The 27,769-nt window shown below is 39.3% G+C and overlaps 1 protein-coding gene across 4 annotated transcripts in view; it reads left to right on the top strand.

Annotated features, from left to right (window-relative positions):
• Nucleotides 1–27,769, top strand: part of zgc:103755 (uncharacterized protein LOC449988 homolog) — a 66,613-nt gene that overhangs the window by 31,081 nt on the left and 7,763 nt on the right. For 2 of the 4 annotated variants that reach the window (XM_017690774.2, XM_017690773.2), the window contains exons 9-13: nt 1,307–1,438; nt 15,640–15,714; nt 21,675–21,863; nt 22,225–22,362; nt 24,219–24,342. In XM_017690774.2, coding sequence (XP_017546263.2) covers nt 1,307–1,438; nt 15,640–15,714; nt 21,675–21,863; nt 22,225–22,362; nt 24,219–24,342 — 658 coding nt within the window. Of the gene's footprint in view, nt 1–1,306; nt 1,439–15,639; nt 15,715–16,380; nt 16,470–21,674; nt 21,864–22,224; nt 22,363–24,218; nt 24,343–27,769 lie in introns of those variants that run through there. The other 2 variants (XM_017690775.2, XM_037542078.1) reach the window with 2 other exon arrangements.

Genomic DNA, 27,769 nt, shown 5'->3' with positions numbered 1-27,769 from the left:
TGAGCCTCTAACGAGTCACATTTTCTAATGACGTGTGGTGAGCATCCTGACCATCTCAGACATTTCAGATTAGTTTCTATGGGTGAACTAAGACATTAATTTAATCCAATATGTAGAATAGTAATCAAAATACCAAATGGCAGTGTTTATTCACATTGGGTGTTTTGTTTTTTGTGTGTGTGTGTGTGTGTGTGTGTATAGATAGATAGATAGATAGATAGATAGATAGATAGATAGATAGATAGATAGATAGATAGATAGATAGATAGATAGATAGATAGATAGATAGATAGATAGATAGATAGATAGATAGATATGACAAGTTATTCCTCTGTTTATTAGTTTTTACAATTTTGCAAAGTTTACCAGAGGGTCAATTATTATTCAACCTCTCAAACCACCAGAATTCTGTTTGGTTCCCTCAAGTAATGAGCTTCACATGCTTGGATTCATTTTTCCTGCCTTTTCTGACTATAAAAACCCCTCCCCAATCAAGTGAACAGCATACATGGTCAACATGGGAAAGACGTAGGAGCATTCCAAGGCCATCAGAGACAAATTCTTGGAGGGTCACAAGGCTGGCAAGGGGTACAACATCCTTTCCAAGGAGTTGGGCCTACTTGTCTCCACTGTTTGGCAATAGGATGGCACTGCGTACGACCCCAAGAATACTATCCCTACAGTCAAATATGGTGGTGGCAGCATCATGCTGGGGGTCTGCTTCTCAGCCAAAGGGCCTGGCCATCTGGTCTGCATTCACGGGAAGATGGATAGCGCAGCCTACCTGAAGATTTTGGCCAAAAACCTCTGCTCTTCCATCAAGGATCTTAAGATGGATTGTCATTTCATCTTCCAGCAGGACAATGACCCCAAGCACACGGCCAAGATAACCAAATCCTGGTTTAAGAGAGGAAAGATCAAGGTGTTGCAGTGGCCTAGTCAGTCTCCTGACCTTAAACTTGTGGAAGGAGCTCAAGATCAAATTCCACAAGAGATGCCTAAAGAACCTAGACAACTTGGAGAAGATCTGCATGGAGGAGTGGGCCAAGATTACTCCAGAGACCTTTGCTGGCCTGATAAGGTCTTATAAAAAACAATTAATAGCTGTAATTGCAAACCAGGGTTATTCCACAAACATTAAACCTAGGGGTTGAATAATAATTGATCCTAATTTTTATGTTTAAAATGTAATTTATTTGAGCAACTTAGATTTTTTTTGTTTGTAATGATCATGATATGATGTTTGATCCATACGATGCAGCCCTAGTGAAAAGTCTCTCACTCTCTCTTTCTTTCACTCTCTCAGGAATTTTTGCTCCACTCTCGAAAATCAGTAAGTACTCGGAACGTCGCAGACCGAACCCCCGACAGCCTGCTGCTCCCATCCGCCCGCCTCGTCACATCGACCTTGCCAGGGTCAAATCCAAGGTGGACACAGGTGCGCATCCTTTTGTCCAGCAGTAGCAATGTCCTAGGCTTCCCATACCCACAGTTAATTAGGATTCCTCAGGGCTGTGTAAACTTTCTCTAAGCTTCTCTGAAAGTATAAAGTGGAGCTAGTGATGAAGGACGATCTCCTGCAGGCTGATGGCAAGGGCGAGAGAGGAAGGGAGTGAGAGAGAAAGTAATTGTTCGAGGTGGAGAAGAGTTGTAAGGACTGTTAATATCACTCCTGTCTTATAAAGCTTACCTCAGGGCCTGCGTATACAGCCTAATGTGTGAGTAGCCTCTTAGCACATGTACAAACATGCACGCACAGACATGGGGGACCTTCCAAAACATATGCTTTGGCACGCAGGAAAGACACACTTGTACCCATCATCTAAGCCACTTAGTCTCCAGCACCTCCCAAGACCCAGGAGAATATCACAGCACACATTGAGTGGAAGGCAGGAAACGTCCTGAATAGGTTGCTAGTCCATCACAGGTCAGACATATACACTTACACACACTCACTCCTAGGAGTGGTTTAGTATCTCCAGTTGGCCTGACTGCATGTCTTTGGACTGAGGGAGGAAATCGAGGAAAAATAAGGCATTTAACTGGTATTTCTGCAGTCTTATATACAGAATAGACAGCTATTTTATCTCCTTTGCTGAAACACAAACTCTATACACAAACACAGAGTCATGACAAAGTATTTCAGATCTTAATATCCTAATACAGATGTAATATAAGGCAAGAAGAACATGAGGAGACAAAAGACCATTTTTAAATAATCATTTCATAACTTGTTGTTCCGCCTTTAGCAGCAACAACTGCAACTGAATGAGTCCTTCACATCGCTTTGGAGGAGTTTTGGCCACCGTATTGCTCTAATTCAGCCAGACTGGAGGGCAAAATGAGCTGTAAATAAACTCTTTATTGCTGATTATTTTGATCTTTTATTCAAATAATATATATATTTTGAAGCAGAAAGACTGAAAGTAACAAACTAAATCATGAAATAAATATTTTTCTCAAATCTATGTGTGCCACAATTGTTGGCACTCCTTCAAATTCTTATAAGTGAAATCTAACTTAAGCATTTCCCCATTCATATTTTATGAATCTGAGTGATTAGGAACACTTAAAGGGTCAGCCAGGACTTGCTCTTTTACTGGGGGTATAACTATGAGGTGACACTCAAACGAAATGCCCTCAGTCATTCATCACTATACGAAAGACCAGAGAATACAGCGACAGAGAATGATGTGCAGCGAAAAGTTGTTAAGATGCACAAATCACGAAATTCAGGAAAAAATAAGACTGTAAGATAATAGCTTAACAGCTGTGAGGAAAAAAAAAAAACATTTCTACTTTTAGGGCAACAACGAAGTAGTTTAAAGCAGCTTGAGGTGTTAAGAATCTGCCAGGAAGATGACATATGTCTACACTGACCTCATATGCAGTGAGAAGGATGGTTTGAGTGGCCAAAGAATCTCCAAGGATCCCTGTTGGGAATCACACACATTGGATTAGGTTTTTGGATCAGATCTTCCTCCAAACAGCAGTGAGTCACCTACATAACCACATGTTGCTTATGAAGGTTGCCAGAAGAAAACCTGTGTGGTCAAGGACCAACAAACTTAGGCACCTACAGTTTGGGCCATGGTTGGATCTTCCAGCAGGACAGTGATCCAAAGCACACCTCAAAATCAACATGAACGTGATTCACTGACCACAGAATCAAGGTGCCATGACCACCCCAGTCCCCAGACCAAAACCCCATAGAAAACCTGTGGGATGAGCTGAAGAGGAGAGTCAAGTGTGAACCTCCAAATCTTTAGGTTCTGGAGAGACTCTGTATGGAGGTATGGTCTCAGATCCTTTGCCATATGTTCTCCAGCCTCATTAAGCGTTATTGGAGAAGATTCAGAGCTGTGATCTTCGCAAAGGGAGGCTTCACAAAGTACTAAATGAAGGGGTGCCAACAATTGTAGCACACACAGATTTGAGAAAAAAATGTACTTCATGGTATGATTTAGTTTTTTTTTCACTCCATCATTATAATTCAAACAAAGGTTAGATTGTTGATAGCATTTTGAGTGACAGATCAAAAGGAAAAGCAATGAAGAATGTTTTACAGCCTGTTTTGCTCATGTTTACCAGGGGTGCCAAAATTTGTGGAAGGCACTGTAGGTGCACTTTGTAGTTCTACAAAGACAGATTGTAGTCCATCTGTTTCTCTGCATGCTTTGTTAGCCCCACTTTCTTCCTGTTCATCAATGATCAGGACCCCCAGAGAGCAGGTACTATTTGGGTAGTGGCTCATTCTCAGCACTGCAGTAACACTGACCTGTTGGTGGTGTGTTAGTGTGTATTGTGCTGGTACGAGTGGATCAGACACAGCAGTGTTGCTTGAGCTTTTAAACACTGTCCACTCACTGTCCACTCTATTAGACACACCTACCTTGTCAGTCCACCTTGTAGATGTAAAGTCGGAGATGATAGCTCATCTGCTGTTGCACACTTTGGGTTCGTCATCCTCTAGTCCTTCATCAGTGGTCATAGGATGTTGATATTTTTGGTTGTATAGTAAGTGGAGCTGATAAAATGGTCAATCTGTGTGTGTGTGTGTGTGTGTGTGTGTGTGTGTGTGTGTGTGTGTGTGTAAGGCTTGCTCTAAACTGAAAAGAAATAGTTTTACCCTTTCTATTTTAAAAATGAAACCTGTAGAACCAGCACACAGTTTTCAGTTTTGCATTTTTAGCATCTGGCTGGTATGTGTTGCCCTGCAGGAGCTTCCATTTCTCAGAGGCTGTGCACCCTGCCCTCTGCCATTACTGTCTTAATGCTGATGAACAACAACCTATCACACCTTCTCTGCACATCCTTGGCCCCTCTGAGGTCCCCTGCAGCTGTATGTGTGTGTGGGCGACCACATTCATTTACTCCATTTCCACCCTGTGTGTGTGTGTGTGTATTGAGTGAGTTGGAGATTTACACCAGATGGATATGGACTTGTTTTTCTATGATCTGTTTTTCTAAGCTCTCTGGGGCACACACTTGTATCGAATTTTCCTGCAGAGCTTAATAGTGGTCTGCTGTTAAATGCAGACGTATGGGTCTCAATTGCCCTGTACGATGACACTGGTATTATGAAGAAGCTTAAAGGCATTGCTGTTATATTTATTTCCTTGCTTTCTTCCTTCCTCTTTAGCTTTGTCTCTTTCAGCAATATACACACAGTACTCAACCAGAATGAGTACCTGGATGATGCTAGCCCTGAAGTACCTTATTGACAAGTAATATTGATGTTTGCAATACACACACTGTTATAATAATTGTTTTTTATGTGCTTTTGTGGAATGAAATTTCTTCACAGTTATTTGAAAATATCCAGCTTGAAGTTTTTACTCGTATGAATGATATGCAGTCTAATAAATGCACAAGGAGGCCTTAGAAGTGATTAAAACAGCAAACATTTGTATCAGCATGAGTGGTTATTACGTACAGTTCAGCAAATGAAAAAGCAGTAAATGAAAAAATAGCAATGTGTCTTAGGGGTGTAATGAAGTATATTTTCAGGCTTGCTGTGATTTTTAGTTCTGAGGTCAGGTTTCAATTTAATTATTAGTATGCTGTCAAAATGTTTTGGTTCTACAGAGCTCTGATTATATATTAAACAGTTTGATTTTGGCTCAAATGAGTACAAATTGTAATTTAAAACAAAATATTGCAACATAGCATGTTCTTGTGCAAAACAGTGATCTTATAAAACAGTGAAACTACTTCTAAACCTGCACTGCTTCATATAAAGCGCTCTGCAGCATGTTTTCTTAATATTCAAATAAATCAATAAAATCATAATCGAAGGCAATATTTGCACAAATTAAATGTCTGACATTAAGCGTGAATGGAACAAAGTTGCTCTTTTGAGTTTTGTGGTTTCTCAAAAAAATTGGTGGTACACTGTTTTGAAAAGGGGGTGGGCATTTCAGTCAAATTTAATGATCTCACCAACCCAAAAATAAAATAAAATTAAAGGATAAGATTTTTTTAAGGCTGCATGGACCCATCAGGCCACTGTCACTAAAGGCTGTAACGGCATTCAGCATCTTATTATTGCTGTACTGTATGAAATACAGACCTAGACCACAATTCCGTTGTGACGTTACTCTTGAGCATTACACAGAGAAAGGTATCAATCTAAAGTCTTTAAGGTAAACAGATAAGTGTGTGTTGTGGAAGTGATTGTTTTTACCTCAGCTAACTTTACTAGTCTAGTCACATCGTATTTCACCTCAAAACTTTCAGCTTGAAAACAGCAGGTTAGTCCACTGATACCAAACCTAATTTATTCACTAAATTACTCTGAAAGCTGTAGGGTGTAAAATCTAAAATGAGCTTGAGTTTGTTGTTTAGCTCTGCTTTTTTGTGGTGCTTCTCGTCTGGCATGAGGTAGCCTTTAGCCGGCTGCTGTAGACTTTCTGTGCTTGCCTTTTTAGACTAAATTAATAAGAATCTCAGATCCAAACATAAGACGCGCTTTCTGTGCTTCCCTCTGGTGGAGTTATCGGATTCAGACGTCTCATCTTCAGTATGAGAGAAGCAAATTTGCATATAAAACATTCAAATTTACTTTTTTTTTTAACTTTCATGATTATTTGAATGTTTTGATCATAATTTTTTCAATACTATATTTAAATCTTTTTTTTTTTTCGTTATTTTCAGAAGTGCTTCCTCCTAACTTCCAGTAGGAAAAACTTTCTTGAATGTTCCTTAGTAATTTTTTGCCATATTTTGATATATTTATTAGCGCTCGATTAACATTATTCATTACATCAAGCAAAGGATTAACATTATTTGTCACATCAAACAAAAGATTAACACTACCCATCACAAACAAATTGTCAGAAAGCAATTAATTTTTTTATATGTAAATAATCTGTGCTGTTGTGTGATTAGGCCTTGAAAGCAGTATTATACCTCGCCCTGTGTTTTCTCTGTTTCTTTCTCTTTCTCTCCTAAGCTGCACTTGTCTTTCTGTGGACACTTGCCTTTAAGGCCATCAGCCATCTCCCCTTCATTTTTCATTTCCTCTCCTCACTTCTTTGCTGTGTATTGAGGAAACTGGGTTGAGTCATGGCCCCTCTGTGCACATTATGGTTCACTCTTACGCAGGACCAGGCAGAAAAGGACCCTTCAGGTGTTTGTGAGTCACTGGGTCTGCGTGACTGCAAAACTGTGACGCACCTACGAGCACCAAATTGCTGCTTAATGACAGGATCCAAACAACATGGTGTTATTTTACAGTGCTCCAGTGGCACAATGCCCTAAACGGCCTGCATTAATGCCCATCAGCAGTGAAGGAAGATCCTCTGGTCTGCAAAATAAGCCCTTTTTTGGTGGACTGTGGATTGGTGGACCTTCACTTAGCCCTTTGATGCATTGTCTAGTGAGATGTGATACTGAGCAGTTTCACTGGCTCTGGCTATCTAAATACCTTAGCAGCAGTTTATTACAGAGAGTATGAGGTGTGTGTGTGTGTGTGTGTGTGTGTGTGTGTGTGTGTGTGTGTGTGTGTGTGTGTGTGTGTGTGTTTTCTTCCCACTGCGTCACCACTTTGCGAACTATGGCTCTGATTTATTAAGTGCACCATTAGGGGAGGATAATTTTTTGTGCCGGAGGATGAAATTACAAATTACTCTTGCAGTTTAATTAATGTTTTGTATGAGAAGGCACACCTTTTGTAATTAAACCAGCCCCTTTAAGATAAATAAATAAGTAAACAAACAGGCAGACCGGCTGACTGTGAGCTCTTCCATTAGTGAGGTGGCTCGATCAAAAGAATGATGTACATTTTACAGTGGGCCCCCCTATACAACTATACCACCTATGCAAAACATACGCAAATATTTTATTTATTTATTTTTACTAATTAATTATAATCAATCATCAAAGAATGCTAAAGGTGCTGATTGAGGCAATCTAGCATTTCTTGTAGATTACCTAAGATCAAGTGATTTAAAAACACTTTGCTTTCTTTGCCGTTGACATTTAAGGCCTTGCTCTTACTTGGCGTTAACATCTGGCTTGAGTGACCTGATCACAAGTGGACAGCAAGACATATAGCTGTTTACTCCTGGCATTTCTGTGGCTACATTCACGCTGCAGGGAAAAGTGGCCCAAATCTGAGCCCTTACAGCACAGATTTTCTGCGTGAGTGTGAGTGAGAGACAGCAAAAAACATATTGAATCTGACCATTTCAGTTCTGCTTTCATATGTGGAACTGAGAAACGGTGCGTATCCAGTGACGCAGCAGTGCAACCTCTGAGCAGTCAGAACAGAATTCCTGAATTCATACAACTTTTATTATTTTTGTCCTTTCATAATTTTGTGCACGGGAACAGCAGTGGCACAGAAATGCCCTTTACTATAGTGATGCTTCACGTCTTTCATTTTGGAGAAGCGAGACAAGCACAAGCAATGTAAACAAGTAAACATGGCGCTTTTCAACAAGAGAAATCAAACTACAGCTATTCAAAATCAAGTTTACTTCAAGGGTGGTTTGCAAAAAGAGAGAAGCAAAGGAGTCACAAGAAGATCATGTCTATTTATCCAGCATATATCACTGTTTTTCCCCTTTCTTCATGACTTATTTATTTATTTATTTTGCAAAACTTTGTTCAACCTGATCTGATTTGGTGTCTGCTACAAGTTTTAAGTAGCAGTTCACACATGTCAAAGGAGCCTTCTGGTCTTCTAGAGGTCAACTGAATTTGCTGATGGGTGGATCAAAGTTCTTTTGTGCATGCTGGTCAGTTCAGGGCCTGATGTGCTCAGACAGATATGATGTCAGGTGTCAGGAACTTTCAAAAGATAATGTGAATGACCACAGCAAAAATCAGATTTGGACAGTAAATCTAAACCACTTTTACCTGCGGTCTGAACGTAGGCTTTGTGTCTCAAATGCATTTACAGTGATCTCTTATGTGATCGGCTTTTCTGATTGGGATGACTTCATGCACGCTTACCATGTCAGGCTCTAGCTTTGTTGTCCGACTGAAATGTCACAGTTGTTACACACCTACATGTATGAGCTGTTACAGACATTTAGGTAGACTGCAAGTAAAAAGTGACCCATTTCCAATTTACTGCTCAAGTTTGATGTTGTTCTTTGGTCATTAACATAATCTTTTTTCTGTATTCTGGTCCCCTTTTGCCTTATTGACAGCATGCCCCTTAACTCAAAGCATGGACTCCACAACTTTTTGCAACAGATGAGTAGCACAGGTTTAAATTTCTGATCCAATTCACTTAAATGTGAATAATGACCTAGAAATTGTTTTGTAATTGAACCAGCCCCTTTAAGTTGAATAAATCTGAACTGACCTCCATGTGCAGAAGATCACAATCCACCCTGCATACTCATCCAGCAGACACCGCTGTCTTCTGTAGTTCCTTATGATTAATAGGCTCCTTTCACATGACATTGAAGTCTGACTTGTGCAAACTTATACTTTAAGCTTGATGGACAAATAGCATCACCAAAACAGCTACACTGGACAACTTTTACAAAAAAGGTTAGAAATTGTGAATTTTATTTGTGGAAGCTGACCAAACAGAGAAAAGGAAGCTCAGTTTCACCATGAAGGGATGACTTGCTTAAACCATGTTTATATTTATATATATATATATATATATATATATATATATATATATAACATATATATGTGTGTGTGTGTGTGTGTGTGTGTACTGGATTCATAGACTTGATCTGTGTGAAACGTCTTTAATTCTTTTATATTTCTCTCCCTTTTTAAATATTCTTGAAGTAAATAGGATTTTGAGTAGGTGTTAGGATGATTCATCTCATTAGTCAGCATCATACTTATTTGTTTAAATTGCCTGCACTTGTCCTATTCGTCCTCAACAGAGAAAAACATGCGAAGCATAGGGCCTGTTCTTGCATGTGTAAAATGATAATAAAAGTGGTTAAATTGATGTCACATGAATTCTAATCTGACTGGTTAGACTTCAGTTCAGCATATGAAAGCGAAACTGTCAGATGTGTTTTTTGCTGTTCAGTCACACAGAAGACACATTTTTGTCAATTTAAGAAAAGAGAATATTGGGGCCTTTTTCCTGCATTGTGAACATGGCCTTAGACCACATGGTCTGGAAACGCAACTCATAAAAAAAAAAAAAATAAAAAAAAAACAAGAAAGGACATACATTATATTGCCAAAAGTATTCACTCACCCATCCAGCTAATTGAATTCAGGTGTTCCAATTACTTCCATGGCAACAGGTGTATAAAACAAAGCACCTAGGCCTGCAGACTGCTTCTATATTATAACAAAGTGGAAACGATTGAGAGCGACAGCAACTCAGCCATGTAATTGTAGGCCATGTAAAATGACAGCGCGAGGTCAGCGGATGCTGAGATGTGTAGTGCACAGAGGTTGCCAACTTTCTGCAGAGTCAATTGCTACAGGTCTCCAAACTTCATGTGCCCTTCAGATTAGCTCAAGAACAATGTAGAGAGCTTCATGGAATGGGTTCCCATGGCTGAGCAGCTGCATCCAAACCTGACATCACCAAGTGCAATGCAAATGAATGCGGTCATGCAAAGCGCCACCACTGGACTCTAGAGCCAGGAGAACAGTACTTGTTTGTCTGCATTATGCCAAGTGTAACGTTTGGTGGAGGGGGGATTATTGTGTGAGGTTGTTTTTCAGGAGTTGGGCTTGGACCCTTAGTTCCAGTGAAAGGAACACTTAATGCTTCAGTAGACCAAGAGATTGTGGACATTTCACGCTCCCAACTTTGTGGGAACAGTTTGGGGACATCCCTTCCTGTTCCAACATGACTGTGCACCAGTGCACAAAGCAAGGTCCATAAGGGCATCATTAAGGAAGTTGGGTGTGGAAGAATTTGATTGGCCTGCACAGAGTCCTCAACCCGATAGAACACTTTTGGGATGAATTAGAGCGGAGACTGCGAGCCAGGCTTTCTCGTCCAACATCAGTGTCTGACCTCACAAATGCACTTCCAGAAGAATTGTCAAAATTCCCATAAACACACTCTAATCTAAAGATTGTGGAAAGCCTTCCCAGAAGGGTTGAAGCTGTTATAGGTTGGCTGACATCATATTAAACCCTATGGATTAAGAATGGGATGTCACTCAAGTTCATGTGTGTGTGAAGGCAGTATAGTATAGCAATATAGTGTATCAGAGCTCTGTTTAAAGTTTAAATTTCAGATCCACCTGAGTCATCTGAACACAAGCTTCAGTGGAAGGGCCAAGTGTTCAGATGCTTTATAATATGGTCAGTGTCACCAATTTACATGATAATATCAATAATAACTAGAAAAAATGTTAAATATGTCTTCCTTTTACTTTATTTATTTTGTCCATGCTATGTGACGCGACCTTGGGTTTGTGAAAGGTGCTATATAAATGTCGTTGTTGTTGTCGTCGTCGTCGTCGTCGTCGTCGTCGTCGTCGTCGGTTGTTGTTAGGATTTGATCGCATTCTGCCAGAGAAGCATTAGGGAGGTCCGGTACTGATGTTGGATGATTACTTCTTGATCACAAACTCGACAGTTTAACTCAAAGGTATTGGATGCTCCATCCCTCCACAGCACAGTGCCCCTCTAGCCTACCCTTAGAATTGGGCATAGTTATCGTAGGCCTGTGTGGCTGCAGCATGGTGTTGCATTCTGTTAGCAGTGTTTTTTTTTTTTTTTGGTTTTTTTTATTTAAATTATACCACTGTGTGTGTGTGTGTGTGTGTGTGTGTGTGTGTGTGTGTGTGTGTGTGTGTGTGTGATTGAATGTCCGTGGATGCATAGTGAAATAGCTGAATATATGACATAGTGTATCATCTAATCTCCAAAAACCTCATATTCCACACAAGATATGAACATGTATAGAGGCTGAATCTTCAATCACAGCTGCTTAGCTACCATATTTTTATACTTTCAGTAATTGATTTGACAGCAATAGTTGAAGTCCCCTCATTTGTTTGTTTATTGTTACAAATGAAAACAGCAGTCATTAATAAGACAAGCCTGTGTGTATGATAATAGAGTTTACAGGCTGTTATCATGTGTTGTAAATATTCCATATGCTTTCTTTATAAGACGGAAAAAAAACGCTTAGAATGAAGTTACACCAGTTAACACCTTTCTTATTACGGTGGTGTAATTAAAAAGAATATTAATGTCTAGGCTGATGATGGGTGACAGGTTGATTATGTGCACTATTTATATTTGCTCTTTTTACCCTTATAATTTTTTCCAGTACAGGAGTGATATTAAAAAGGAGGCCATTCCATGTTCCTACTTCAGTTTCATAAAAGTAGGTTACCTAACTTTGACATTTACAATATATCAGTTATTCTCAGGTCATTTGAAAGACTTCAGCTGACAATTAAGAATGATTTTACGATGAAATTGCGTTGGTATGACCCTGGGAACTCTCTGTTCTGTAAATATCAAGTTGAAATTTTATATCGTCCCTAATTCACACATACTAGATTCGCTGCCATTTGACTCTTCTGCAGTACTGTGCAAAACTCAGAGACCCCCATTAATTTATTTAATTCCCAAGCTGATGGCATGGAGTCTCAAGAACCTCTTGATGCAGGATCCTCCACAAGCTGATAGTTGAACGTAAAGCTCTATTTCGGCCACCCCTAAGCAAAACTCACACAAAAAAAATGTTTGCTGTGGGTTTAAAAACCCATAAAGCCTATTTTTCAAAATGTTTAATTCACTGATAAATGCCAGGCAACGCTAGATGGTCCAGATGGATGGAGTTCTAGAGTTCCATCCTGGTCTAACAAGACTGTAACATCAGCAAAGAAGTGGAGGAGTAATAATTTGGGCTGGAATATTGGGAAGTGAGATGGTAGAACCCTTTACGGTCCCTGAGCGTATTAAAATGACCTCTGCAAGATATGTAGAGTTCCTTTCCAAGCATTCTGCCATGGTAGAAAAAGAAGAAACATGCCTTCCAAAATAAGATCATACACCATCCCTTGCTGCTAAAACACCATTTACTTCTTGGTTGCTATGGGCATAAAAGGAGAAAAAAAAAATCATGGCTTGGCCACCATCGTCCCCTGACCTCAATCCTACTGAGAACCTGTGGAGCATCCTTAATGGAAGATCTATGAGGGTGGGCGTCAGCATACCTCGAAATAATGAATGATGATCTCTGACTTTTGAAAAGTGCAATCAACACCCTTTTATTATTGTAACATGTGACTGCCAAAGGATTACTTATTTGCTTTACACATAGGAATATAATGACTGTAGCCAGGAAAAGATTTAGTTTTTGTGATAAAATCTCTTACGCTTTTAAGACCATTCATCAGAAGCAGAACAGTTTCCAACATAGTAGTTTCATCCATTAAAACATCTTTTCTAGACTCGTTCCAAAGATGCTGAGTGATGGCGTTTATTTATTTATTTATTTTTAATTTCCTGCTAAATAATGAGTATAATGAGTTTTATGTTTACGTGATTGAATATTTCTCTTAATTGTGTAATCACGACGTGGCACATTTTACCTCGTTATTCAGATGCTAGTCATGCAGCACCACAGTTCCTCCAAACAGCTCCCACAATCAATTTCTCCTGACTCTCGTTGCCTGTATTTGTTAGAGCATGAGATGGCAAATGAACAGCGAAGCTAAGAATCAGAGCCACGTTACAAGGCTGGAGCTATGGAATATTTTACCAGTCTTTACTATGTTTTTTGGCCATATTAGATGTTAATTTTTCCTGATGAAAGGTAAATGTAGTTTATTTGAAGAGCTACATTAGATCTGGGTTTACAAACAATAAGTATCAAAACTAAGGACATTGTCAGTTTCAAAAATGTTAAGTTTATGGTAGAAGAAAACATTCCTAATTTTAAAGAAAATGACAAGATTTTCTTTTAGTTGGTTTTTAGACCTTTTTTTATTGTAATGAAGTGATCATGCAATGTAAAAACAGCTGGCTTTCTTTAATAATGAGCAAAAGAGCAACTGAGTTAAAAGATTTTAACATAAAACAAATTGTGGCCTGTGCAGAAGTAATGACACATTTTATATTTTATGTACCCAAACTTTTGCATACAGCTGTATTGTTCATTTCTGTTAGCTAAGGTGTGAAATGTAGAGGAAGCTTTACTGAAAGTATGAATATTCATAACTCTTTCGTGTAATAACTTTTTGTCAGGTAGCTTTTTTAGCATTAAACTCTTCAAATGTCTCATTCTTGCACTGTTGTGAACTATTCAAACAAGTTCTCTAGAAAGCAGCATTTAATATCAAAGCATTCCGAATGACTTTATAGCTTAACCATTTATCTATGTGGAAACTTTAAAAAATATGGTGGAATTCCACTTTAATTAAAATACATTAGACTGATTGGCAAGAGAAAATTTACAGAAAGAGAATAATCATGACCTTTTTCTAACAAATACTTTAAAGATCTTAATTACAATGTAACCAAGTAATGTGATCAGCAATACTTCAGTAAAGTACAAACTTTCCTAAATGTACTTACATATTGCTGCTCTCTGGACAAAACCTTGTATCTCAATTTGTGGCATTTTTTCAGTTTTTTTACATAATTTGAACATAACTGTTGCCCTTTATACTATGTATAAATGATGAATGGACTGAAAGCAATGGCCCAAAAGGGCTTGGAAAAAAAGTCTGGTTCCATTGACTTACTTTTCCTGTGTGTGTGTGTGTGTGTGTGTGTGTGTGTGTGTGTATGTATGTATGTATGTGTGTATGTATGTGTGTATGTATGTGTGTGTGTGTGTGTGTATATATATATATATATATATATATATATATATATATATATATATATATATATATATATATATATATATATATATATATATATATATATATATGCCCTGTGATGGACTGGCGACCTGTCCAGGGTGTATCCTGCCTTCCGCCCGAAGACTGCTGGGATAGGCTCCAGCACCCCCGCGCGGCCCTGATGGAGAAGCGGCTTAGAAAATGGATGGATGGGGATATATATATATATATATATATATATATATTACACACACACACACACACACACACACACATTCACACGCACACACACAGGGTGATGCTCAGGGTTGCCATCTCCCCCCAGACTGAAGTGAGCCATCTTGGTGACAGTCAGAAAGTCTATGACCCCTCTCTTTCAATTGGTATGTGATTGGGTTCTAGGCCTGTAAAAGTATGGTGCTTTGATGTCAGATGAATGGTTTTGAATCACCCTGTATAGTGACAAAGTTCAGTCGCATAATTTCCCTCACATGGCTATTACATTTACAGCATTTGGCTGACGCTCTTATCCAGAGCAACTTACAATTTGATCATTTTACACAGGTAGGCCAAGGTGGTGTTGCCCAAGGACCCTTATTGGTATAGTGTAGGGTGCTTGCCCTGGTCGGGGATTGAACCCCAGTCTACAGTGTAGAAGGCAAAGGTGTTAACCACTACACTAGCCAACCACCACTATTAGATAAAGGAGCAGAGAAAGTTTGAATGTCTTTTGACTTCTTTGTAACAAGGTGTGCAAACATAAATTATATTGTGGAACATAAAATATTGTTTATTTATTGTGCATCTACATTTTTTGTTCTTTTACTAACTGAATCAAGCACAAATCTGACTAAGCCAGCCACATACTTCTCTGAATAAATAAACCCATTTTAAAACATGATAAAATAGAATAAAAATAGAGTACAACCGCAGTTTTGTTTTCTGAAAGCTGACCCTGTAGAACACCTGTAGTGGTGTATGTGTTTGAGGTGGGTAGGTTTAGATTGGTAGTGAAGTGGAGAAGTGCCCTCTCAGCTGATCTTTTCAGGTGTTTCTCAGCAGAAACACCCACATGTGTGCTCTCACAGACAATTCACAATCAGCTGTGTTCACCAGCCTGCCTTTCCTGTTTCATTATCTGCCTCCACCTTCCCATCCCCTCTTTTCCTCGCTCTCTCTCTCCACCTATGTTTTTGCTTCAATTCATAACCTTTCTTTTCCTCTCATCTCTCCCACTGTCTCTTTCAATATTTATTCCCAGTATTGCATGACCTTGCTTTGTCTCTGCCCTGTTCTGTTTCTGCTCTCATACACTTTCATTTTTTTTTTTCTTCTCTTTGTGTGCGGCTCCATCTCTCTGTGTGGTCGACTGAAGGTTTAGGATCTGTAAAGGCAAAGTCCTTACCAGCGCTTGCAGATGGCCTGGATGAGCTTTCGGGTGTTAAGACAGGTACTGTAGCCGGTTGCAGTGGAGGTGGCCGTGTCTGATGACAACAGTGTGCAATTGGGACCGATAACACTGTTCACTGAAATCTGAAAAATGTTAAGATATGCTTGCATGGCAGCTAAAGCATTAATGTTTGAGGTTCGCTTCTGCTGTCTCGTGTATTTATGCGTTCATATTAAAGGGCCCATACCCTATTTTACTTGGTCTTCCTCTGGGGTCTATCAAAAACAGTCATCATTCGTTTTTCACAAGACCATTTTCAACTTCTCTTTATATCTTAAAATTAAATAGCCTTTATTGTTCTTGTGCTTCTAACCACTACCAACCTCATCTCTTTCTTGCCCTCCTTCCCTTCTCTACCCCGCTATTACCCTTTGGTCTCCTTTAAGGCCTGACTATGTTTGTTCTATGTACCACATTATTTGTAAGTCGCTTTGGATAAAAGCGTCTGCTAAATGTAATGTAATGTAATCTAAGATTGTGCAAAAGTTGTAGATACCAAAGAACATGATATTTAAAAAGCTATATTTTGCAAACACACTAATATTACAATTAATATAAATGACATTAATACACTACATAGTGATAATGCATGTCATTGTGTTTGTTTAACACTTTTTTTTTCTTCATTTTTACCCAATTTTCTCTCCAATTCCACCTGCTAGTTAGGACTCCGCCAATCACACAATGCTGTCAATGCTAGGATGGTGAAGGCTAGCACAGGCTTGCTCCAAGACTTGTGAAGCGCCACCGCATCTTTTTGAACTGCCGCTCACGCAACGTAATTGGACAGCTGAACCTTTGGAGGAAAGCACCAGCCGGCAGATCTGCTACGTCAGCGAACAGACAGCTGTGCTGACTAGCATCACACTGAGTGATGGTGAAGAAGCTGGGCCATCCTGCCCACCCAGAGAGCGAGGCCAACTGTGCTCTCTTGGACTCCCAGCTACAGATGGTGGCAGCATCACCAGGGATCGAACCCGCGATCTCCTGATGATGGGGGCAACACTTAGAGTTTAACCATTTTAAAGTCTCTCCTTGTGTCAACCAGTATGTCCCACTTATCATCCAACACCTGATTTGGCTAATCGATCCTGATATTTCAACACGACATCTGGAATCAAACTTGATTTTTCGAACTAGCTCACAACAGATCCGCAACTTTTTTAAAACAATTGCTGTTACTTTTTACCATATTTATGTTTATTAGAATCTATTTTAATGATATATGGTGTTTCACAAGCAAACACACTTATTTCCACATTAAATGATTTTAATTAATGTGATTGCGTGCATTAAGACTTTTGCACAGGAGTGTGTGTGTGTGTGTGTGTGTGTGTGTATGTATGTGTGTGTGTGTGTATATATATATATATATATATATATATATATATATATATATATATATATATATATATATATATATATATATATATATATATATAATCTCTTCTCTGATTGGCTACACTGTATCACTGCCACAGCCCTGGCTGAAACACTCCTTGTACCTTCAGCATGAGTGGGACTAAACTGCCGTGTACTCTTAAAGATTTAAGGGTTCTTTAGTAAAGACAGTGGTTCTGTGTAGAATCATGAACACTCAGAGAACCATTGGCATGCTTAAATATATAGAACCCTTTTTTGCTAAGAGTGTTGAACAGTGTTAAAAAAAAAAGGTTTGAGTGAATAAATGTTTTCTTGCATAGTTAAATGGCTCTTCTGCTCTTCCATTACAAATAGTTCTATATAGAACCAAAAAAGTGTTCTGCTATTGTTACAACCATAGAAACGTATTTTGGTTGTGTGTGTGTGTGTGTGTGTGTGTGTGTGTGTGTGTGTGTGTGTGTGTGTGTGTGTTTTTAAACAGGAAGGAAATTTGTTTTTTCCATGCTAAGGGCCCTTTAAAAAAGACCTCAGTAATGTGAAATAAAGATTACTGGGGGGAAAAGTAGCTGGAAAAGTAGTTCACTAGTGTAGGAATAACTGCAGTTGCCTGTATGTTAATGTGGATTAACTATAACTGGGCTGCATGTGTGACCCATGCTACTGTTTTCCCTCACACATTCTTTGATATTACTTCACCAGCCTTTCTGAGCCTTTTTAAATTCATGTTCATGTTGAAGGGTTTCTGACTTCATCTCAGTAAGTGAAAGGCATGCTTCACTGCATATCGACTTCTGGACTGCAAGGCCAGTCCAGAAGCTTCTTTCTTCTCAACTCCTTGCTTGGCTTTGCAGTGCATTCTAGGTCATTGTCTCGCCGTGTTACTGAAATGTATTTTTGACTAAATATTTAAACAGTATAATTATATTTGCCTCAGATCTGATTCACACACAAACATCTTTAGTTTCAACACCTGGTAAATTGAGTAAATTCAGTGACTTGAGCTGGCAATTAGGATTGATTTATGATGAAAGTGTCTCGGAACGATTCTGGGGCCACTCTGTAAATATTGTTATTGTCATCCTAATTCACACATGCACTGAAGTTTGATTGCATTGGCTCGTCTATATTTCATTGCTGCTGTGCTTCCTCAGCAGTGCCAACCTCGACCTAGTTCTTTGGATCCTCTCCGTTCCTCAACTATTCCATTAAGTCAGAAGTTGTTTATCATTATCTGATCTGTCATGTTTTTTTTTTGTTTGTTTAGTTTGACACAATTCTATTCTGCAATTCTGTTTCTGCAAGCTACTGATGAAAGGAATGGAGGTGATAAGAGATGGTCTTTTTAATTATTCTGCTGAAGCCTTGTGTGAATAGTAGATTGTTTCTGTACTGTGGATGTACAGATGATGACAGTTTAGATGCTGTTTTTCTTCTTCCTCCACTTCTTCCATGAATTGTAATTATCCTAGCCTGGCGGTTTTCATTGGGCAGCATAGCTATAGTTGATTATTAAGAAAGGCAAAGTCTGTTGTTTTTTTTTTGTTTTGTTTTTTTTTTGTCCACAAAAAGTTTTGTGCTGCAGTTCTGACTTGAATTATTTTCTTGCAGTATCCAATTTGTGTTTTTTTTTTTTGTTTGTTTTTTTTTTTTGGGTAAAGTCATTATTTATTTATTTGTTTTACGGATAGCTCTCAAGTCTTTGGTTATGAATTGAGAAATGGTTGAAGCAGTCAGTCAGTCAGTCAGTCAGTCAGTCAGTCAGTCAGTCAGTCAGTCAGTCAGTCAGTCAGTCAGTCAGTCAGTCAGTCAGTCAGTCAGTCAGTCAGTCAGTCAGTCAGTCAGTCAGTCAGTCAGTCAGTCAGTCAGTCAGTCAGTCAGTCAGTCAACTTACTACCTGGATTTGTCAGAAAAACTGAATTTAGCAACGCTGCATGATGGATGAAAAAAACCTGTGAGTGAAGGGCATACGTATGGAAAACAGCACAGGTTCTCTGGTTGCCGTAGCAACCTTGAATGCTTAAAATCCCCTACTGTTAAATTTCACTGTAGCAACTGTTTTTAGACTGGGCTATGCAGTTTCAGTACTATGGCTTTTTTTCAAGCTTTGCACTAGGATTAGGGAGGTACTGTCCCCTTTTTTTAGTTTTGGGAGGTCAACAACCCAGCCCCGCCTGTAGTTGGCACCTGTGATCACATTACCAACTTCTCAACTTGCATATCTCAGTCTAGCTCAATAAGCTGATGACCTAGATACTCTGCTAACTCACTGCAAGTAGCCGAGCGAGGCAGTGTATCTTTGTATTCACACGGGAGAGACAATGTCAATTCGAGTGCCATTCTGCCAAATTGATTAAAAATTAACTGTTTATCTGAAGTCGTGATAAAGAATGCTCTCTTGATAGAATGAAGCATAGCAGGCATAGTCTCCAAAGGCAGCGCTGATAAAAAAGAAAGTCTATCAGTACTGATTAAAAAAACTTTCTGCTATTCTCCTCTCACCTCCGTTCTGCTTCCAAAAAAACATGAAAACGTTTTTGACCGAATGGATCTTAACTTCAGTTTAGAATGACGTGCACCTTATTCTTCATGCCATAAATGTGCTGTAATTAACGTGCTGTACAAAGGCCATCAGAATCTCCAGAGGGGGAGGGGGGGTCTACAGACTATATTTAGTTCATGAATTCTGAAAGGCATTTAATCAGGTGGGCTCAAACAGCTTTTCCTGACAAGCTTTCCTATGCAACACTGTGCTCCTTAAGACATGGCACATAGTTATGCATTAGCTTCTAACTTGTTTCATTAATGAACTCCTTGGTCCATGAAGGTCCCTGAATGTGAAGGCTTAATGAGACCCTGTCCCAAATGCGTTTCGGAGGGCTTAGAGCTCCGGCCTGCCTCCCCCTTCTGAGCTGTATCCGGCTCTTTTAAGTGGTGTAGATGAGGGGTTTAGGTCCCTTTTTTAGATGTCTGCCCAGGACTGCCAAGGCACACACACACACTTTTCTATCATTCTGCTCCATTAACTTTTGGCAGAAGCACAAACACAGACTTTGAAGTTCACTTAATGCATTGTATGAGAAATGTGACCTGACATTATTTTTTTTCCCTTGGCTTTTTCCTGTCTGATCTGCCAGTATAGAAAGATGAAAGAGATGGGGAAAAATATAATAAAGTTAATTTGTTGAATGTACATTGAGTGCATTGAGTATAATGGAATTAGGTTATTGTCTTTGTTACAGAGGAACATGAATTTTGTAGAAGAATGAGTACAGAATCGATTTTATACTCTTAACTACTTCTGGGTTGGTGCCATCTGTTCTGCTTTTCTCTTTTCATTAGTCTAAATTAGGGGCAAATATGTTCCAAAGCTCCCTTGATGCCAAAGGTCTGCATGGCCACAAGAGGGCGATGATGTTGAAGGGCTGTAAACCCATTTGTTTATGACTTTACATTAGCCTGCAAAACTCAACACCACTGACAGATGTGGAACATAATCATCGGTGTGAGTTTCTACCTGTGAACAGGGCTTTTGTTGTGATGTTTGTTGACACTGGCTGTTCACGTGCTGCTCCTGAAAGGATTTCTGAAGTAACTGAGGTTTTGCAAGCAGACTATATCTTTTCTTTGGTGAGGAGGGAGAAATAGGTGTTGATGGTGTTTTGGTGTGTGTTGCACTGGTATGAGTGGATCAGACAGCAGTGCTGCTGGAGTTTTTAGAACACTGTCCACTCACTGGCCACTCTGTTACACACCTACCTTATTGGTCCGCCTGCTCTTGTGTGGGGGTGGGTGACCATTGAAAAACGGGGTGAAAGGGGACTCACAAAGTATGCAGGGAAACAGATGAACTACGTGCTGTAGTTGTAGAACTATAAAGTGCACCTGTAATGTCAGTGTAGCTGATAAAATGCATAAAGTGTAGAAACTTGGTATTTATCAAAAATCCAAGTCTAACAGTTTGTTTATAATTATATTAATAAATATAAACAGAAATCTGTGGCATCCATATGCCTGCAGGATATGCGTGCATGCAAACAGCTGTTTTCCATAAGGCCTGCCTGCTGCATTCAGCAACTTAATGAACTTTTGTTAATTTTATAGCTCACACAGGTATGGCTTGAGCAGGTTGAGATACGTTTTGGTAATGGATTTACCGAAAAGATTTGGGTGACTATTGACTTTTAGTACGTTTTAGCCACATTAGCCCCACAGCTCCAGCGCTACACTAATCATGCAGTAGGCTTGCCCAGGCAATATTTGGACACCCAACCTGTCATGGCTGAGCAACTGCTTCTGGGATAAGAGGAAAATGTAATGTAAAATGTGTAAAGTATTTTTTTTTGCAGAGCCATTGCGTTAACATGATAGTTGCTGTTCAAAACTAAATACACAAAATTTAGACACCAAACATGCCGTGGATGACTAACTACATAGGAAAACTCTGTTAATTAGGTTTTTGGCCCAGCTGTACATCAGTCATGCCAGTGGCCACTCAGTATTTTGTTCCGCACCTCATTTGAACCATCAGCCAACTTCTAACCCACTCTTTCTTGAATGGTTTTCTCTGTCCTTTCCAGGTGGTCTCTCACGGAGCTGTTCCACATCTTCCTCCTCTCTGGACTCCAGACAGACTCCTGGCCGACGCCTTCCACTCCCCCTTCCCCGACAGAGGCGCCCCCTCCGGCCACGGCAGGAGCGAACGCCCCCCAACAGCCGTTCCACTCCTCCGCCAGTCCTCCGCTCCCTCAGCAGCACCCCACAGTCTGGTACAGTCATGCCAGTGCTTATCTCCCCCTCACTAAACACGTTCCAGTTGTGTTATGCAGCACAGATAAGGGTTACATACATTTACCACTGTATATCTGCAGCAGTGCAAATCGTCGCAAGTAAATTTGTGACTTAGGCATTTATCCCACTCATCCCACTCATCCCACTTTTGCTGCTGCCACTGTGATTATGGCATTATTGATGATTTTAAAGCAGCGTTTGTATATAATGGAGCCGTGGCCGACACGGATGCTTTCTGACGTTGGTTGAGTGATTATTATTGCAATAACAACGTGTTTGTAGCGAGGAAAGGATATTATGACAGTGTGACAGATGAAGATTGGCTCTCCTTTGCCTCAGGGGTAGCACGCAGCAGGACTCCCTCAGCCAGCAGCTCAGTATGTGAGGTTCCAGAGGTGCGTCTGGGCGAGCGAGTCCTCGTAGTGGGACAGAGGACAGGAGTGGTCCGATTCTATGGCAAGACCAGCTTTGCCCCAGGTACGGTTCATTCAATGGCTCTTCACATTTTTCTTCAACACTGACTGAATTGAACTCTGGTATCAGTCTTGGATTGAGATTTGAAAGCTATCAGTCTGCTCAGCTCTCTAATGTTAGACATAGACATTGTATGTTATTTTAGACAGAGACCATAGACATTGTAAGGTCTGTGCTGCTTCTGAAAGTATTGAGCCTCTAACCCCAGTTTTATGTCCTGCTCTGAACACGAAGGACACAAAATCATACGTTAAGTTCGTACTCATTTTTATTTAGTTTTCCAGTTTGTTTATTGTCTATCTAACACTCGGCTGTTATGTGTGTTGGCTCAGACAAGCTGTGACTTTTTTGTTGCTTTGGGATTGTAGTTGACAATATCATGTAAGGTGCTTAGACAGTTTGGAAAGGGAGTCTACCCCATGTTTAAATCATGGTGCTTATATAGGCATGCAGGATGGCCATGTCATCTTCACATCTGACACAGGTTGGTGCTGTTTTTACTCTTTTTCTTTTCCTGTCCTGGAAGCACTTATATTCTTTTATAAGCTTTTATTCTTTCATAAATACACCCTCCACACAGCATACTAACAGCCCTACTGTGAGCATCTCAAGGAGCTGAACAATGTCTCCGAAAATATCACTAAGTGCCATTTTATAAGGTGTATTTAAACAGCAGGGCAGGATTTTTGCAGGGGTTCTGCTGTGCTCCAGTAGCTAATACTGGACTCAGCTACATATCTGGATAGCATTCACTAGTGTTATTGGCCAATACAGCCTCTTCACAGAGTACTGGTTTCATATGCTGATGGATGCTAAACATAATCCACTAGCGTGTGTGTGTGTGTGTATCATCATATATACGTGGTATGTCATGCTGAGAAACCATTAGCATATTTTTTACTTTGCATGTTGCACCTTTGCAGCTAAACATTAAAGCCTAGCTCTGAATATTACAGAATTAACCTGTTAAAATCTTCTGAGCTGATTTTTAAGTAAAGTGGTGTTCCTAGGTAGGGTATGTTTACAGTGTTTCTGGGCCTTTTACTTCATATACACAAAATTCATGACCAATTTGTGACTTCAGACAGTGCCTTAGGGAGATCTCTTGTTGTCTTTCTTTCTGTTGTCTTTTTCAAAGCCAAGCTGCACCAAAGTAATAAGTGTGTGTGTGTGTGTGTGTGTGTGTGTGTGTGTGTGTGTGTATATATAGTAACAGGAAGATAGTATTTTTATTGAAAATAACAGCAAACACATCTTCTTTTTCTTCTTTCTTTTTTTCTTTCTTTCATTTTCAAGGTAAGAATGTAAAGCTCTACAGCGTGACAGCTCACTCTTCATATAAACCCCCGTCCTTATCTGAGGTCAGACTTGAAAGTTTTTGCATTAGCAGAGTAGAGTGATGGAAGAAGTGCCCAGCTCGTCTTAGTCTGTAGAAAAGTGGATTTTCTGCCTTAGCCTGTTAGAGCATACTGTGTGGAAAAATGTGTCCTGATTTTTTTTTTTTTTTTTTTTTTTCCTTTGATAACAGTAAGGAGCCAACCTGTATGTCTGTCTGCACTGCAGTTGTCATTCCTTTTGCCTGCACATTTACTGAATAGGAGACTCAACCTTGTATATTATTATTATTTTTTATTTGCAAGCTGTGTGTGAGAGTTATTCTAACTCGTAAACACTATTGTTTTTTATTGACAGCTATCAAAAACCTAAAGCTCTACCAAAAGCTGCAGCAGGGTTTCATTATTGCTTCTGTGTCAAAATTCTTGTTTAATGTAGCAATAAGTTGGTGATTTAAGATCTTGCCAGACTTGTTTCTTGGTCGTGTTGATGTATTGTGTCAAGTGTATATTTGCGCTCCACAGGCTTTTGGCTGGGGATTGAGCTGGATAAGCCCAGTGGGAAGAATGATGGCTCTGTCGGAGGAGTGAAGTATTTTAGCTGCCCCCCCAAACATGGAGTATTCGCCCCACCCTCACGCGTACAGCGGTAAGTGGGCACATGCTCATACCCATGCTAATATATTTGTACCTCATATGATTTAAAATATGTGACTAGTTTGAAAATATAGTAGTTTTTGTTGTTGGACATGTTTGCATTTTCTCTAAAAAACAGAAGGATAATGGAGGTAATGTAGTTTTCTGTCATTGAATATGCTTAATTACAGCAGGAGTGATTCAGAATGATGACAGTATTAATAGATTGAATTATTGAAGAAGGATTTTTCCAGGACATGTAACATTTTTGCTAATATTGCCTCAATTTATTTATTTTTTTTAACTCTGGGGTCAGCGAGCCATTCTTCATCTACACTTGTATAGTCTTTAGATTGCGTCTGTGACATTTAGAGAATGATTCAAGTCAAATGACCCAAATGAAGTTCTTAAAATATGCTGTCTCAGGAAAATGTAACTAATATGTGGTGGATAAGGTTGACTTTATGTAACTGAAATATCATTTCAGGTATGGCCCTAGTGTTTTCTAGGGAGCCATCCTTAGCTTTATTTTGAATTAAACAGCAGTAGTAAATCAACCAATTTTAAACATATTTTAAAGCTGTTTTGATTGCATTTGTCATATTAACATTCTGTAAAATACAGTACTGTGCTAAAAGAAAAAGACCCTTTTATTTTATGTAATTTCCAAACAAATCAGCTATTAAGTACAAGTTATTCATTTATCAGCATCAGAAAAAGCAGGAAACATGCAGGATATTTGAAAAAAATTACACAAAAGCCTTAACAACTAAATATAATATCAGATCCACTCTTGTGCACCTACTGTCACTTTAACTTTTCCATCAGCTGCCACTTACAGCGGTGTCCTCTGAATAAAAGCTGATCCCAAGGGAGTGACTGTCATTATGGTCCCCTTCAGATAAACTGTGCTTTCATCTTTAAGAGAGTGCAGAAAATCAAGCTCCACTCTTTCCATTCAGGTCTGAAGAAATTGTGTGTTTCTATCCACCCTTTCATTGTGAGAAGATAACTCAACACTATGAGTCTGAAAGGACGTGTAGCTTTCAAGAAGGAAATAGACAAAAAAGAAGAAAATTGCTCTAGAGCACGGAAACTGAACATTTAAGATGCGGAGTAAGGTTTTATGGACTGATGAGTTTACGTTTAGAAAATGCAACATACTTCTAAGACTGAACTTTTATATCTCTGCAGATTTTAATGAAAAACTGAACGTCGTAATAAAGGCTAAGGGTAGACGCACTAAATACTGAAAATGTTGATGCTATATTTAGTTGTTGAGGCTTCTGTGAAGTTTCTGTTAAATGTTTTCTGCTTTTTAACCTGACGCTGTACGAAATGGAGGTTTTGGCTGGAAATTAAATAAATGAAGGATGGTCTCTAATTTTTGCATAGTATATACATTATATAGTGCTTTATCTGCTGAACACAAAGTCTTAAAGACCATAACAAATTATTTGCAACTCCAGCAGTTGATGTGATCTATTGCTTGAAAACAAGGGTGTAGTGTATAAACAGACACCAAGCATCTATTAACAGGCAGTAATTCATACAGTATTTACGTGGAACGTCCCACTTCATTTGATGAAAATGGCCGTGTAGACTGTATAGAGTGTTCTGCATATTTTTCTGTCAATGATAATCCGTCAGAGAGAGTATTTTTTACGTCAGGCTAATTTGTTTTTCAGTGTGTGCTGGAGCGCTCAAATGCTTCAAACTTTAGGCTCAGAGAGAAGTAACTGTATTTTTATGCTGCCTTTCTGGTTCAGCCTCACACAAAGAATGTTTGGCAGCATAATATTGTACAGTAAACACAGACAGTGCTTTATGTGTATAAATACTGGAAGCTAATTATTTGATGCTCACCAGAGGTTTGGCAATTCAACTGCATCCTTGCTCTTTGATTGATTACAACCCCTGGCAAAAAGTATGGAATCACCAGTCTGGGATGAGCACTCATTCAGACATTTTATTCTGTAGAACAAACTCAGATCAAAAACATGATGCAATAATAAGGTCATTCCAAAGTGCAACTTGTTGGCTTTCAGAAACACTAAAAGAAATAAAAAAAAACATTGTGGAAACAAAGTAAACGTTACTTTTATTGAGCAAGCACGGGGAAAAAAAATATGGAATCACTCAATTCTGAGGAAAAAAATATGGAATCACTCAAATTGGAGATAGAAAATAAGGACACACCCAGTCAATTTCCTTTCCCTAAATGGACACCTGCCTCAGATTAGATCTGCTCGTTAGTCTGCAGTTAAAAACACCTGCAGTCATGACACCTTGGAGGGCTGCTGGACGAAGTGGAGTGGCAAGAACCATGGCTCCAACAAGAGAAATGTCTCTTGAAACAAAAGAGAGGATTGTGAAACTTCTTGAAGAAGGTAACTCTTCACGCATGGTTGCTAAAGATGTGGGCTGTTCAGTCAGCTGTATCCAAGATATGGACCAAATACAAACAGCCATGGTATGGTTGTTAAAGCCAAGCGTACTGGTAGACCAAGAAAGACCTCAAAGCGTCAAGACAAAGAACTTAAGGCCATTTGTCTTGAAAACCGAAAAGTACAACTAAACAGATGAAGCATAAATGGGAGGAAGCTGGAGCCAATGTATGTGACCGAACCGTAAGAAATCGCCTAAAGGAAATGGCAATCATGGACTGTGGATGACTGGATGAAAGTTATCTTCAGTGATGAGTCAAGAATCTGCATTGGACAAGGTGATGATGCTGGAACTTTTGTTTGGTGCCGTTCCAGTGAGATTTATGAAGAGGACTGCCTGAAGAAAACAACCAAATTTCCACAGTCCTTGATGATATGGGGCTGCATGTCAGGCAAAGGCACTGGGGAGATGACTGTGGTTAATTCTTCTATCAATGCACAAGTTTACATTAACATTTTGGACAGTTTTCTCATTCCTTCAATTGAACAGATGTTTGGAGATGATGAAATAATTTTCCAAGATGACAATGCATCGTGCCATAGGGCAAAAACAGTGAAGGCATTCCTTGGAGAACGACACATTCAGTCGATGTCATGGCCTGCAAATAGTCCAGATCTCAACCCAATTGAAAACCTGTGGTGGAAATTGAAAAAAATGGTCCACAAGAAGGCTCCGACCTGCAAAGCTGATCTGGCAACTGCTATCAAAGAGAGTTGGCACCAAATTGATGAAGAATACTGTTTGTCACTCATCAAGTCCATGCCTCAGAGACTGCAAGCCGTTATAAAAGCCAAAGGTGGTGCAACTAAATACTAGTGATGTATTTTAAATGTTCTTTTGTTTATCTGTTTTTCATGATTCCATATTTTTTTCCTCAGAATTGAGTGATTCCATATTTTTTTCCCCGTGCTTGCTCAATAAAAGTAACATTTACTTTGTTTCCACAATGTTTTTTTAATTTCTTTTAGTGTTTCTGAAAGCCAACAAGTTGC

Source organism: Pygocentrus nattereri, chromosome 10 (assembly GCF_015220715.1).
Source record: "Pygocentrus nattereri isolate fPygNat1 chromosome 10, fPygNat1.pri, whole genome shotgun sequence".
NCBI classification, from domain to species: Eukaryota; Metazoa; Chordata; class Actinopteri; order Characiformes; family Serrasalmidae; genus Pygocentrus; species Pygocentrus nattereri.
Note: the sequence above shows the minus strand (reverse complement) of the source record. Positions and strands in the feature narration are given on the sequence as shown.